Genomic DNA, 15,650 nt, shown 5'->3' with positions numbered 1-15,650 from the left:
GTGAGGCCCAGCACGTGGCACTGCTTGCGAGGCCGTATGCCTACCACCTCCCGCCCGGGAAGGGGCCGGAGCAGGTGCAACCTTCGGAGGGGCCGCTCGCCGTCCTTGCGGTCTCTGCAGCACGTGCACACACGCACGTTCTCCTGATTCCTTCTCCCTCCTTCTGGTCGAGTTGGATCGGTCTTTCAATGTTAGTGATGCTTCAAGGTCCTTGAGAATTAGCTTGCTTTTTTTTTTTTCTCTCTTTTTTAAAGCTCTTTATTAAGGTATAATTGTCAAACAATAAATTGCAAGTTTGAAGTATACAATTACGTACACACACACACGACACACACACACACACACGAACCCATAATCAAGGTGATGAAAATATCACTCGCCCCAAAGTTTTCCTAGTGCCCTTATATAACCTCTCCTTCCTGCCCCTTTCTGCTCAGCCCTTTTGAGGATTAGCTGGCTTGGCAGACAAACCTTTTGGGCTATGGGGCCCGATCCGTCTGTTCCTTAGGAAGCATGCCCACGTCCTATCTGTGACAGAGGAGAATTGGAGACGAAGCTCATGGAGCCTGGCTCAGCAGTGGGGAGGCGTGGGCCGTGAGAGAGGCCACCCCCTTCTGCTCCCAACATGCCCTGGCTGTCAGCTGGAGCCCCAGCCCCCTCCCCCGGCCCCTCCCCGATCCCGTAAACACTATCCCACCCTCCGCCCCGTGCTATCACATTTTAGTTGAGTTACACTGGAGTTTCAGGGAAACAGTCAACAAGTCTGTAGTATAAGCATGTCTCCAAGATGATGTACTTAGAGTGAAAAAGTATCCGTTGTTTACCCGACATTCAAATTTCACTGGCCACCCTGTGCTTTCATTTGCGAAATCTGGCAACTCTAAGGACCCGCCTCAGGGGTTCTCTTTATAGAGTTGTGACCTTTTCGTGGATTATATACGAGGGGATGGAATGAAGAGCCTGATCGGAGAATGGACCATGAGGTGACACCGCGTGTTGTTTCTGAGAGAGAAAACAACCCCCGTGCAGGGCAGGGCAGGGCAAGGTGGGGTGGGTTTCAGCACCCACCCACATGCATCCGCAAAAGACCAGATCCCTTCAGACTCCAGGTGCTGGAGTTCCTACGTTAGGCACTATCACGAGATCATTCCACTTTTATAAAATGCGGGGTTCAAATGACGTTTTCAATATTGTGTGAAACACAGAAGTGATTTTTTTTTAAAGTAGGCTTCACACCCAGCGTGGAACCCAATGCAGGGCTTGAACTCACACCCCTGAGATCAAGACCTGAGGTGAGATCAAGAGTCAGATGCTCAACCGACTGAGCCACCCAGGCCCCCCAAGAACTAATACTTTTTTTCGAGAAGAACTTTTATCTCCATGTTGTTTTCAGTTTGTTGCTGTTTGAGCCACTTTCCATGGCGGACGTGCCAGAGAAAACCCGTACCTTCACGCTTGACACTTCCTCACCCAGACGTGTGGGTTTGCCACGCCAAGTGGGCTCCAGTGGTGTCCTGTCATTTACTTCAGTTCTGACGCAACCACCTGGTGTGACTCACACCCCACTTCAGACCCCCAGTTGCAAGTAGTGAGTCTCCAGGCACCCACAGTTTTGTTTGATCTGACTACAAATCAGAGGTTCCCACGACCCCCTCTTGGGGTTTGATTAATTTGCTAGAATGGCCCATAGAACTCCAGCGGGTTTATTCTTTTTTTTTTTTTTTTTATGATTATATTTGTTTGTCAGACAGAGAGCAAGAGCACGAGAGCCCGCAAGCAGGGGGAGCAGCAGAGGGAGAGGGAGAAGCAGACTCCCCGCTGAGCAGGGAGCCAGATGTGGGACTCGATCCCAGGGCCCTGAGACCATAACCTGAGCTGAAGGCAGACGCTTCACCGACTGAGCCCCCCAGGCGCCCCCTTACTGGTTTTTTATAAGAAATTATAAAGGGTACAGAGGGACAGCAGATGAAGCATATAGGTCCGGAAGGGTTCTTCTGTTCCCGTTGAATTGGGGTGCACCACCCTCCCAGCACGCAGATGCGTTCACCAACCAGACGCACTCTGACGCCCAACTTTTGGGGTTTTTCTGGTGGTTCCATTAGGTTGGTGTAACTGATGAGATTAGTTCAATCTCCAACCCCCTCCCCAACCTGCAGTCAAGGGTGTGGGGCTGAATCACGCACGGTCTTTCTGGGGGACTGGTCCTCACCCTGACCCTATCTGTCCTCCCCCCAAACCCCCAGGCATCTCATCAGCACACAAAAGACACTCTTATCAGTCCAGAAATTCCCAAAGTCTTCCAGGCTCTCCTGTCAGGGACTGGGGACCAAAAGCAGATATAACAAAAGATGCTCCTGTCACCCCATCACCCCAGAAATCCGAGGGCAGAGACCAGTCTGTGTATTTCTTACCGTGTCCCACTGTGACTCCGCGGAGAATCTGAAAAATTGTAACTTCGCTCTTCTTGGCCTCTTTGAGCTTTTTCTTTCTCTCTCTTTCTTTCTCCTTTCCTCCCCTCTCCCTGTCCCCCTTCCTTTCTTTTTCCCCTCCCCTCCTGTCCCCTCCTTTCCTTTTCTCTTTTCTCTCTCTTTTCCTTTCTTTTCTTTTCTTTTCTTTTCTTTTCTTTTCTTTTCTCTTTTCTTTTCTTTTCTTTCTGTCATTTCCCGGGCATCCAGAAAATTTGCTTTGCAAATCCGGAGTGACCGTGTCCTTCAGACTTGCTCCCCAGTTTGGGTGTCCTCGAGTTTTGGGCCGGGATTTGTGATAGCTGACTTGATTTTAGAACTAAAACAGGGGCCTGGCAAATGCTTTCTGATTGCTTATTGAACTAATATCTGAAATCTCTTTTTTCGTAGATTCTTCTCCCAGCTCCAGTTTTTTAGCTGTAAGTATTGTAACAAAAATTTGAACCTAAGCACTGGTTTTTATTTTATTTTTCAAATACTTTTTTTTTTTTTGAAGTCATCTCTATGCCCAATGTGGGCCTCGAACTCACGACCCAGAGATCAAGAGTCACGGCTTCACCGACTGAGCTGGCCAGGCGTCCCCAAACACTTCTTTCTAATGATTTGTTTTTAGCAACACTGTATCTGAGACAGCCAGAGTCCCTCAAGAGATGGGTTGAAAGGCGAATTTTAATTTTCTCAAGCGAGACTCTGGACTGGGCCTGCTGAGGGCTGGAACCCTGGGCGTGAGGGCCCAGAGCCCAGACCTAGGCCTGTCCTCCCAGAGATGACACGGGGGGTCAGGGTGTGACTCCGCTGGGGGAGCTCAGTGGCTCAGGGGTGCTCTGGAGCCCCACGCTCGGTTTTCACTTTGCCATAGCTAGCGTGTGGTATGGAAAGCTCAGGCATCTAGAATGTTCCGAAGTGTCTGTACCACATGCCAGGCACGGATGGCTGCCTTCTGACCAAGCCATCCATGCTGTTGGAATATGATTTTCTTCCTGTTTTTCCCACAGCCCCGTTTCGGTCCTGCCCTGGCGCCCAGGCTCGCTTTTAAGCAGCTGGTTCATGGCTTCAGTGAGATGGATTCTATCACCCCTTCCCCACACCTTTGCCTGGGGAGGAAGCCCTTCCCACTTCTACCCATTGGAATACACATTTTTAATTCTTTTTTTTTTTTTTTTTTAAGATTTTTTATTTATTCATTCGACAGAGATAGAGACAGCCAGAGAGAGAGGGAACACAAGCAGGGGGAGTGGGAGAGGAAGAAGCAGGCTCATAGCAGAGGAGCCTGATGTGGGGCTTGATCCCATAACGTCGGGATCACGCCCTGAGCCGAAGGCAGACGCTTAACCGCTGTGCCACCCAGGCGCCCCCACATTTTTAATTCTTAACTTCCAGTCTCACTTTTAAAATTTGTTTTATTTTTTGAAATTTAAAAAAAAGATTTTATTTATTTGTTTGAGAGAGAGCGAGAGAGAGAGAGAGCAAGAGAGCAAGCACGAGCAGGGGGCAGAGGCAGAAGCAGACACCCCAGTGAGCAGGGAGCCCGACATGGGACTTGATCCCAGGACCCTGAGATCATGACCTGAACCAAAGGCAGCGGCTTAACTGACTGAGCCCACCCAGGTGCCCCTGCTCTCATTTTTTTAAAAGCTGAAGTTTACTTATTTATTTTTTTTACTAATCTCTATACCCATCCTGGGGCTCGAACTCATAACCCCTGGTCTTCCAACTGAGCCAGACAGGTGGCCCCACATTTTTTTTTTTCTTTTTAATCCAAGAGGAAGAAATCTGGTCTGTAGTTTCTTATTCCCTGGCTGTGTTGTCGAAATGTTCTTTTAGCTGTGATTTTAAATTTTCCTTCCTCCAGACCAAGGCTCTGTGATTGTGCCATGAAAAACAGTGGTGGGGAAGCGGGAGATAGGGATCTTGCCCAGAGGGAGTCCAGTATTTAATTATTCACGCTGTGTTTCCGATAGGGGTGAGTTCAGCTGCACCAACAGAAAACCTTCAGATAAGAGTAGGTTGTCCATTTTTATTCCTATCTGAACAACTGAGCATTTATTTCCAAGTCTCAAGATCTTAGACGGTGACGTAGCTTGCTACGAAAACAGACCTCTACCTCTCTGTCCCTGCCCATAGCGTCACGATCTTTAAAATCCCAACCCAATGGGATGATCCTCAAATCTCGTCTGTTCAAAGTAGTGACGTGCCAGGCGTGTTCTCTACCACCTGACGTTCCGGCAGCCAACCCAGCCCCACTGCTGCTTCAATCACGAACGACACGGACGGGGGAACTCTTGGTATTTTTTCCTAACAGATGGATCTCAATAAGACCGAGGAGGTGATCTCGAAATTGGAAAAACTCCACCAGCAGCCCCACATCTGGAATTTTCTACTTCTTCTGCCGAGACTGTACGCAAACGACATTCGCGTGGGAGACCGCATCCGTGGCGGGACACAGCTCCTCCAGGCGGCTTTGAAGTAAGTGCGAAAGAGAAATCTAACCAATAATAGGTGTGTTGGCTTTTTCCTCCTCCCTTTTTCATGGGCAAGTTGGTATTTCTGGTTGATCTCTTGATTGAGTCAAGAAGGCAATCCGGAATCGCGGCGCCCTGAGACGGCTGGGATTCTTGCTTTTCCACGTCTGTTCCTCGTCTGCAGGTGTGGATATTTTATACAAGGGCAGTCGTGCTGTCCAGAGCCCACTCTCCCTGACTTTGGCAACGTAACGTCACATCTTTAACATTTCACACATTCCCCTTGTCTTCAGTGGTCATTTTTATTATGATTACTTTTTTTTAAGATTTTAATTTTAAGTAACCTCTATGCCCAACGTGGGGCTTGAACTTATAATGCTGAGGTCAAGAGTCCCATGCTCTTGACCAAGCACCCCCTCAAACGATCATTTTTAATGGTTGCTATTTTATTTTATTGCATTTTATTTTATTTTGAGATTTTACTTCTTTGAGAGAGAGAGCAAGAACGAGCGAGCGAGAGAGAGCATGAATGGGAGGAGGGGCAGAGGGAGAAGCAGGCTCCTTGCTGAGCAGGGAGCCCGATGTGGGACTTGATCTCAGGACCCCAGGATCATGACCCAAGCCGAAGGCAGATGCTTCACTGGCTGAGCCCCCCAGGCACCCCGAGTTCAGAAAATTCTAAATTTTAACATGACTTTCCAAGTTCCGTGTGAAGGAATGGAGGACAATGGAGCGTATTTTGACAGGTTGTTGGTTTCATTTATAACATATATTTGAATATAGTGGGTATGTTTTCACTGGTACCCTTGCTCTCTAGGCCCTGAATATGTTCGCACAGGCAGTGAGTGGGCTCTTGGGAGAGAGAGAATTTGAAATTAGAGGATATCGCCGATGGTTGTGGAACCATATCAGCTCCGGCATTAATTTTACTTCTGTACTTTGCTTTGGTGACACGAGGTCAAGAAAATCTGCATGCAGTCAACTCTACTTCAATTAAAAAAAAACCAACAACTCACAAACCCAACTACCATGCTTTAAAAAGGAAGAAAATTGGCATTAGATTTAGAAATAATTATTTGTGGGATGCCTGGGTGGCTAAGTCGGTGAAGCGTCTGCCTTCAGCTCAGGTCCTGATTCCAGGGTGCTGGGATTGAGTCCCACATTGGGCTCCCTGCTCAGCAGGGAGTCTGCTTGTCCCTCTTCCTCTGCCCCTCCTCCCTGCTCCTGCTCTCTCTCTCAAATAAATAAATAAAATTAAAAAAAAAAGCAACAGGTGTTTGCATGTGGTATCATGCAAACTGGTAATTTATTAGTGGTCTATCTTGTCATCTTAGGAGCCTTCGTCACACAGAGATACTATGAGAGATTTTCCTTAAGGAGAAGCTACCGGGAAATACCCTGCGTGATGCACAGCTTATGTATTGCTGATCTTGTTGCTAAAATTTAAACCTATTCCTACTTCAGTTGAATGGATTTTCTAGTTTACAAGCTCAATTATTTATCATTATACTTAATACAATTACTTACAAAATAAAACATTTAAGTATTTAAAGACTAACATGAACGCAATATATACGTACCCTTTTTCCGTGAAGCAGGTTGGCGACCACTGATCGTACCCCTGACATCCTCAGATCTGTGGGTTCAGACAGTGGGGGACTGGGGTGCTCGATATTCCAGGAGGGCACCTCTAGAGTTTATTTTTTTATTTTTTATTTTTTAAAGTTTTTATTTATTTGTTTCAGAGAAAGAGAGGGAGCGCCAGAAAGAGAGAGCATAAGCAGAGGGGAGGGGTAGAGGAAGAGGGAGAGGGAGAAGCAGACTCCCCACTGAGCAGGGAGCCCGACGCAGGGCTCAACTCCAGGACCCTGAGATCATGACCTAAGCCGAAGGCAGACGCTTAACTAACTGAGCCCCCCAGGTGCCCCAGTGTTTAAACTGATGACCTGAGCTTGAAGCAGCCAGGCTGTCTTCCCATGTTCCTTTTGGAGGGGACAACACCTTGCACCCCGGCCAGACTTGCCAGCTGCCCAAGTGAACATTGGTCCCTAGTGCAGAGAGTCAGGGCCACATTTGAAGCCACGGTGAGAGCTGGTAGGTCCGTGGTCTGGCCACATCCTGCAGAGGACTGGGACTTGGCTGGCGGGTCACAAGTAAGTCTGAGTCCATTGAGCTCGGTTCGCAAAGCCAGCTCATGTTGCTTTGGTTTTCTCTTGGTTCCAGTTCCTTGGCAACTTTGGAAGAGTTAGACTGGCTGCCACTCAACCACACTTTCTCCACGGTTTCTGAAATCGTGCTGAATGTGACCATTTCGATGCTGACGTTTCTGCAGGAGCACGGCGTGGGTGCCGCTGGTATGTACCCAGGGGCTTGTGTGAACTGTCCAGTGTTCCCCTGATTATGTTTATTGACAGCCACCGTAGAGCTAACATGCCGTTCAAAAATGATTTAATGAAAATGTCAATGCAAAGAGGAATCCATTGTTTCTGTTACTAAAAGGTGGAAGTAGGCTGAAAATTTGGAATTCAAACCTGAATTTGACTTTCTACCATTATCGAAACTGTGTGGCCACTGCTCATAAATGGGTTCTTTTTAATTAAAAAATGATTGATTTTTAAATTCTTTACTTGATGTCCTCCAAGGTTAGACCTATCATTGGTTCTATGATTTGAATCTTTCCTCTCTTCTATGCTCCTATTTGGAAATATTTGGAAAAAATATTTGAAAAATAGGAGAGCTGGTGAGAAGAGGCACATGGATGTGGATTTAGAAAGCTCACGAGCTAAACAGACAGACCCCTTCCACAGAGAAGGGGATGGAATTCCTTAGCTCTATTTTTTTTTTTTTAAGATTTTATTTATTTGACAGAGAGAGACACGGCGAGAGAGGGAACACAAGCAGGTGGAGTGGGAGAGAAAGAAGCAGGCTTCCCACTGAGCAGGGAGCCCAACGCAGGGCTCGATCCTAGGATCCTGGGATCATGACCTGAGCTGAAGGCAGACACTTAACGACTGAGCCACCCAGGCGCCCCTCTTAGCTCTATTCTTGACCCACAATGTTCTTTCTTTCTTTCATCAAAGATTTATTCTATTTTATTTGGTGTTGACAAATGAAATTATATATATATATATATATTTTTTTTTAAGGTTTGTTTATTTAAGTAATCTCTACACCCATCATGGTGCTTGAACTCACCACCCTGAGATCATGGTACTTGAACTCACCACCCTGAGATCAAGGAACTCTTCAGACTGAGCCAGCCAGACGCCCTTAAAATTGTTTATGTTTAAAGGGTACAATGTGGTGGTTTGAGACACATATACATTGTTCAGTTGTTACCACGCTGGAGTTAATGAGCTGGTCTCTCACCTCCCATAGTTAGTTACCTCTCCTTTGGTGAGAACACTTCAGATCTCTTAGCAAATTTCAAGTATATGATACAGATTTATTAACTGTAGTCACCATGCTGTACATCAGATCTCCAGAATTTATTTGCCTTATAACTAAGTTTGTACCCTTTGACCAGTATCTCCCCACTTTCCCACTGCCCAGCCCCATGTAGCCACTCTTCTACTCAGTGTTCAGGGTATTATTTCTTGAATTACCAACTGGACCTGAACATTTCACTTTTAATTCTTTCTTTTTCTCTATTTCTATCTCTTTCTGTAAGGGAAATTCAGGGAGCAGACTATGGAGTTAGAATTCATACACTCATCTGTCCATCATTCATCTACCCATCTACCCACCCACCCATCTGTCCACACATCCATCCATCCATCCACCCACCCACCTATCCACCCACCCACACATTTATCCACTCACCTATCTACCCATCCACCCACCCACCCACCCATCTATCTATCCATCCATCCATCCATCCATCCATCCATCCATCCATCCATCCATCTCAACATCTGTTCATTCACCCATCCATCCACCTACCCACTCACCCACACTCATCCATCATCTACCCACCCATCTATCTACACATCCATCCATCTATCCATTCATACATCCATTCATTCATCCATCTATCCACCTACTTACCCATTCACACATCTGTCCATTCATCTATCCACACACCCACCCACCCATCCATAATCCACCCATTCATCTATCCATCCACCCACTCATTCTTCCATCCATCCATCCACCCACCCATCCATTTACTCATTACTTATTGAGTATTTTCTATGAACCAAACATTGTCCTATGAGTGGGAATAAAAAACAGAATAACACACAATTTTTACTCTTGGGGAAGTCCTGATTAGTACAGGAGAAGATGTGTCAATAAAGAAAAAGCAAAGCCCACAGAGTAGGGATCTGACATCTTTCTCAGGAAAAGCGTCGAGGAGAGGTTCTGAAGGATGAGTTCTAGTTCATCAAAGACATGAGGGAGTACTGCCAGGAAGACCTGTGTGTGTGAAACTTCTGGCTTTAGCAAGGGCCCCAGTGTTTTATGCCCAGTGTGTCTAGGGCAGTGGGCGATGGCAGGAGGTAATCCAGAAGGAGATCCCGGGCCAGATCACAGAAGAACGCTGGAGCAGTGGTTAGACCTGCATCGTGGACAGACATTCCTGGCGCAGATGTGAGGGCTAGGCTGGAGAGGCAGGCAGGCCTGGGGCCAGGAGCCCAGGATCACATTCTCTCTGCCTGCCCCTTACTCTCGTAGTCTGTCTCCTGACTTATGTCATGAAGTGGTTACGCACAGATTTTTTTGGCTCCTTGGAACAACCTCACGGGACATCCTCCATCCCCTCCAATCACACCCGGGTTCTTCCTGTTGCTGGTGACTCAACGTAGGGAGGAGCCCCCCCTGGGTGGAAGAGCCCCTGTCCTTCGCGGCTCTGCAAGAGGGAAGACTGGTCATCAGTGTCGAATTTGCTTCTCCTGCGGGTGATTCCAGCGGGAGCCACCACTCCTTACCCTCAGAACAGAACCTCCCCAGTGACCTCCGTTGTAACAGAGGCATCAGGAAGCTCAAGTGTTCGTTCATGATCCAAATTACAACAACCCATGTACCTTACTAATGGAAATACAAGTCGAGCTAAGAATGTAATTAAAATAAGCTATTTTCTGACAATTGCCAGGAAGTTGGAGCTGAGGACTGTTACGACAAAGCACCTCGAGGCAATTAAAAACTGCCCTCATTTCTCTTGTCTCCAAGAAAAATCCCTTTGCCTAACGAGCAGATCACGGTGTGTGAAGGGGAAGGGACGTGCCCTGCCAGTGACTTGGGGCCAAGGGCGCAGGCGTGTTCTTCCCTGAAATTGTTAATTCCCGTGATCTGAGCTCGGTCATTCAGCAATGAGTTTCTGAGCCCTGTTGTCTCTCATTGTTCTAGAATGATTTTATAGTTTTATAGCCATCAGTGACTGGCGTCACTGCTTTTCCCCTCCTTTCTAGAATTCTGTGAGTAATCCCGATACATTCTGAGAGCAGTAGAGCGTAACAGTTACAACACAGGGTTGAGGATCAGATCTGGGTTTGAGTCATGACTGAAGCCAGTAGTGTGATGTTGGGTGACTCTCGATGTCTGCTTCCTTCTCCCCCCGATGAGGGTAATTACTACACGTATTTGGTGTTCTGGCTGTGATGTGAGGAACTCAGCAAGGACTGGCAAGGGAAATGCCTGGCCTGAGGCTTGCCTCTTCGACACACAACATATGCCAGTTTAAAATCTCAGAACCAGGGGCGCGTAGGTCACTCAGACTCTTGGTTTTGTCTCGGGTCCCAATCTTGGGATCGTGTGATCGAGCCCTGCGTTGGCCTCTGTGTTTAGTGCAATGTCTGCTTGGGATTCTCTCTCTTCCTCTATCCCTCCCCCCATGTCAAATAAATAAATCTTAAAAAAATAAAATAAAATCTCAGAACCAGACCTTGTCCCCTTTATGCAAAGACAACTAGACTGAGAGCAAGGAATCTCGGATTTCTGGGATCTGCCCCACCTGCAGTGCCTTCCTATAGTTCCCTGTGGCTGGTCCTTCTTTTGTAAGGGGCATGGCTGTGCCTTTCCTGTGGACGCACAGGATTAATTTAAGGGTACCGAGAGGGGGCCCCTGGGTGGCTCAGTCCGTGAAGCGTCTGCCTTTGGCTCAGGTCACGATCCCGCGGTCCTGGGATTGAGCCCCATGTCAGGGTCCCAGCTCGGCGAAGAGCCTGCTTCTCCTTCTCCCTCTGCCAGCTGCTCCCCTTGCTTGTGTTCTCTCTCTCTCTCTGTCAAATAAATAAATAAAATCTTGAAAAAAAAGTAAGGGTACCGAGAGGTCATGCAAGTGTAATGGTCCTGTGGTCCTTTGCACGTGTAGACGCTTAGCGGAGGCTTGTGGGTCATGATCTGAAATAGTGTCACTGCTGGGATTTCAGAGGAAGGCTCACCTCAGAATTTAGGAGCTTTTATGTTTGCAGTGGTCAGGCCATGATCACAGAAATTATGTCAAAATTCGGGGGAGGGGGTCTTGGAATTATATTCTGCACGTGTCGTTTCCAGGTAGTGTTGCTGGGTTATTTGGTACCTAATGAGTTTTATACCTTGATTAACTCTGTTAAGGGACTTTTTATCTATGACCTTAAATAATTTTTGGAAATGCGGTTTTATTTTTATTTTTTAAAGATTTTATTTATTGATTTATTCGAGAGAGAGGCAGAGAGATAGAGCAGGGGTTAGAGCAGAGGGAGCCGGAAGCGCAAACTCCATGCAGGGCTCGAGCCCATGGCCCTGAGATCAGGAGCTGAGCTGAAATCAAGAGCCAGACGCTCAAGTGACCGAGCCAGCCAGGCGCCCCGGCAATGTGGTTTTAAAGACTGCGGTATTTTCTGCTGTGACTTTACTGCCATTTATCCTTTCCCCCCACGCTAGACGCTTAGCGGGTTTTAGTATTTCATCAGTATGAAACCAACGCGATAGCATTGTTGTACATTACTCTTCTTCATGCGTCTGGTTAGCTTTTTCGAGAAAGATTTTTTTAGAAGTGAAATTATTGGGCCCAGTGATTTGAAGTTCCTAAAGCTCTTGAAATATGTTGTCATATTCCTTCTGGAAACTCTGCGATCATGAATACTGCGAGCATGGGCCATCCTTCCGAGCTGTGCGGCCTCCAGAGGCAGCTTCCGTTTGCTTCTGTGACCTGATGGCCTGAATAGCATTTGGTCTCAACTTGTTTTTCCTGTCGGAGTGAACAAGGCGCCATTCTCTGAATCGCGGGTCGCACTGTTGTCGCGTCAACTGACGGGTGTAAACCATCGGTTGCCTTGCAGAGTCCAGATACAACCTGTCCCTGCAGGAGCTGGTGTGGGATCCCCAGAAGGTCCAGGCTGACCTCAAATCCCAATTTGGTTTCGATGAGCTTCGTGCAGAACAAATCCTGAATTACTCAGCTGAATTGCAGGAGGTATGCTTCTCACACTGCCGGGTTTCTCCTTGCGAGTGCTCCTTTGAGGGTGTTCCTGAGGTGGGGGGCGGTGGGATGGGAGAGGCAGCAGGACAGAGAGTCCTCCGCCAGCATCAGAGCTGCTAGGACATGGCAGGCTGGTTTGGCCCTTCTAGAAGTCTCCCTTCCTCTTACCTGGTCATTGTACCCCAGCCCCAAAGTAGTAGGAATAATTAGTAATTCTCGCTCTCTGCACCTGCAGTGCGTCTGGACGGGAGTGAGGGGGTAGGAGTTGCGGGTTCTAGAGGCCCGCTTGGCTTACCAGAAAGGAGCCTCGCTTTCCAAACTGTATAAAATAAAGGGGTTGGACGAGCTGACCGCTGGGGTCCCAGCTCCCCGCTGCTACTCCTGAGGTTCCAGAAAGGTCTTTATCTGCACCTTCCCGTTGTCATTTCCGTGTGTTTGCTGGCACTCCTGCTTTGCATGGGGCAGGATCTGAGAAGTGTGCACCTGTCTCCGTTGGCTGCACGGGTCCCTCCGGGGTGAGGGCCTTGCTGGTCGGGGTCGAGGGACCGGATGTTTGGACAAGACCCACACTCTCCTGCTCGGGTCTTGGTCTGTGCTCAGGGCGTGGGTTTTGCTCACTTCTCTGAGCTCCCTCCACCTGGTACTTCCTGGATGGTACTTTTCACATTTTCACAGCCTACTGTGAGTGTTGCTTTTCACTTCTGGGTTGCCGATCTGTGCCGTGAGTCTGGGGGTCAGCCACTGGCCTCGGCCAGATGCCACTCTTAATGGCTGTGTGTCTGGAAAGTTCCTTCTGCCAGGCAGGTCTCAGGCTTGGCCAGGATGGGTGGGTTTCTGTTCTTATCCCACACCTGACACAATTTCATGAACCACTGACCTTCCGTGGGACTTGGAATTGGGCCCCGTGGCATCTGTCGTGGGCATGAGGAAAGCCAGGTGCCTGATTCTACTCTGCTTTCTCCAGCCTCAGGACCCTGCTTTCTCATTATTTTAGAATATAGTTAGCCTCACATTGCATGGAACCTTTCCCTTAGAAGGGTAAGTATTTCAAGATTAGAATTACAGGGATGTCTCGGTGAAGCGTCTGCCTTCAGCTCAGGTCATGATCCCAGGGTCCTGGGATCAAGTCCCACATCGGGCTCCCTGCTCAGCGGGGAGCCTGCTTCTCCCTCTCCCTCTCCTGCTCCCCCTGCTTTTGTATACACGCACTCTCTCTCTGGCTCCCTCTGTCAAATAAATAAACAAAAACTTAAAAAAAGATTAGAATTACAATTGGTCGGGGAAGTGCACAGAGCAGTCCTCATAGGTATGAGGCTCCCTGGCCGCGGGAACACATTACCACCAGCCCGGGGGCCCCACCCAACACACGTTTATCACCACAGCTCTGGAAGTTGGAAGCCCAAACAGGTGTCCTGGGGCTCAACTCAGGGTGTCTGCGTTCCTTCTGTAGGCTCCAGGGAAGTGCTGTTGTCTCCCCCTCCTAGCTTCTAGAAGCCTCTGTGCACCATGGCTCAGGGTCCCTCTTCCCTCAGGGCAGTGACGAGGGGCTGTTTTTCTCACAAGGTGTTGGCTCGGGCTTTGTCGCCTTCCCCTCCCACGTGTGAGGAGCCCCGTGATTTCGCTGGGCTCAGTTCATAATCCAGGGTGGTCTCCCCCTCTCAGAGTGGGCTGGTTAGCACACGTAATTCCACTTGCCAACACAGAACCGACTCCCAGGTTCTGGGAGATGAGTGCCTCGGGGGGACCCTGCCCCTGCCCCCCACCTGCATAAGGCCCCTCTCCAGCCAGCAACAGCAGAGCTTCCCAGTGCCTCCCCCCGTCCTGCCTGACTGTGGGCCCTGCCACTCCGGGCCTTTGCACATGCTGCCCCCGGAAGAGAGACATCTCTCTTGCTTCCTTTTCCACTCCCCACCGAGAAGACAGATACATCATGGCTCACGTTCCCTGTGGGTCCCCATGCCCTCCCTCCCCTGTGACCTGCCACAGGGCCCTTGCAGGGAACCTGACCGAGCCGTGTCCACGTCTTAGAGTCTGTGCGAGTCCTGGGGAAGGGACGGGGCCGTGTTTCCCTCACAGGATACTGTGGCTTTGTGACCGTCACCAGTGCCTGTTAGTTCCCTGCGACCTAAAGGAAGTTTCCAAGGAGCCAGCGGGCGCTAATGCTCTTTGGCTGTTGGCATTTGTAGAGGTTCTAGAACGTGGCACCCAGTTACCGTAAGTCCACGTAATGGGGACGTGGCTCGTTCCCACAGACACGCAAGTGTTTTCACCGAGCAACCACAGACAGAGTGTAGAAGTTCTTCTACAGAAATAAAGGAGATCTGGGTCCAAAACGTGAAACCGCTTCTGACCCAGAAGTCCAGTTTGACTTGTCCCGGCTTCATCCATCTCTTGTAATTAGAAGAGAAAATGTTTCTGGTGAAGCAGCCTTGGGAGGAAAAGGTGTCAGTTGAACAGGGCTGGCCTGCTGTCTGCTTTCGGCCGGAGAGTGAAAATGAGCCGTATTTGATTCATCCTGTGTCCTCCCCCTGGAGAAACTGCTGTTTCCACTGCTCATGGACGATTCTGAAACACATCGTTCCAGAAGGCTTCCCTCCACATTGACCGCATAAGTGACACTTTGTCAGCCTGTTCCTTCTTCCATTGAGCAAAGCCTGGAGCTCTTCCTTTGCCAAGGTTGTGGTATTATTCTCAGAAGGGAACATTCTGGAAAAAAGTGGCCTTGTAACTATGTTTCCTCTTGTTGGCAGATTCCCACAGAGGGGGCCTTGGAGCGGATGGTGTGTTCCGTCTTGTCCCAAACCTCCGAGGACGAAGCTGACCAAGTGGGTCACCCCGGAGACTGTCGCCCCCGCTGGTCTGCGGCCACAGCCTACCTGGTGCACGCGGTCAGCTGGCTGCAAGTCTACAAGCAGGTGCCGTCCCGCAGCGGACCACTCATCCTTCTCTTTCCTCCCCATCTCTCATACTTTGATTTTATCGACTTTTAGTATTTGATTTCGTTTTGGGAAAGCAGGTAACACTAGGCGTAAACGTGCACCGTAGTGTTGAGACGAGGGTCTGTGCAGCGGCAAACCCGAGAAACCATTCCCTTTCCCCACACTCCGTTCCCTGTGTCATTTCGTATCCTTTCCAGGGACAAGCCCCAGGAGCCCCACGTCCTGCCCATTAAGTGTCCTTCTCCCATGTGTGTCCACTGGCCTCTGCTTGTGGGGGCCTCACCGCAAATGTCCCCAGAAAGCCTGTCTTACGGTGAGATGCCCACATGGCCATGGCTAGAACCATGGTCAGTTTTTGGCATGTGGGCCTTCCACGGGGTTCCTT

The 15,650-nt window shown here is 49.0% G+C and overlaps 1 protein-coding gene across 1 annotated transcript in view; it reads left to right on the top strand.

The window, feature by feature from the left end:
* The window catches only part of ABCA13 (ATP binding cassette subfamily A member 13), a 357,421-nt gene that overhangs the window by 20,328 nt on the left and 321,443 nt on the right, over positions 1 to 15,650 (top strand). Inside the window, exons 5-9 of the mRNA XM_057304334.1 lie at positions 2,856 to 2,884; positions 4,768 to 4,931; positions 7,151 to 7,281; positions 12,187 to 12,320; positions 15,077 to 15,241. Of these exons, the coding sequence (XP_057160317.1) occupies positions 2,856 to 2,884; positions 4,768 to 4,931; positions 7,151 to 7,281; positions 12,187 to 12,320; positions 15,077 to 15,241 (623 nt within the window). The remainder of the gene's footprint in view (positions 1 to 2,855; positions 2,885 to 4,767; positions 4,932 to 7,150; positions 7,282 to 12,186; positions 12,321 to 15,076; positions 15,242 to 15,650) is intronic.

Source organism: Ursus arctos, unplaced genomic scaffold (assembly GCF_023065955.2).
Source record: "Ursus arctos isolate Adak ecotype North America unplaced genomic scaffold, UrsArc2.0 scaffold_3, whole genome shotgun sequence".
In the NCBI taxonomy this organism is placed as follows: domain Eukaryota; kingdom Metazoa; phylum Chordata; class Mammalia; order Carnivora; family Ursidae; genus Ursus; species Ursus arctos.
Note: the sequence above shows the minus strand (reverse complement) of the source record. Positions and strands in the feature narration are given on the sequence as shown.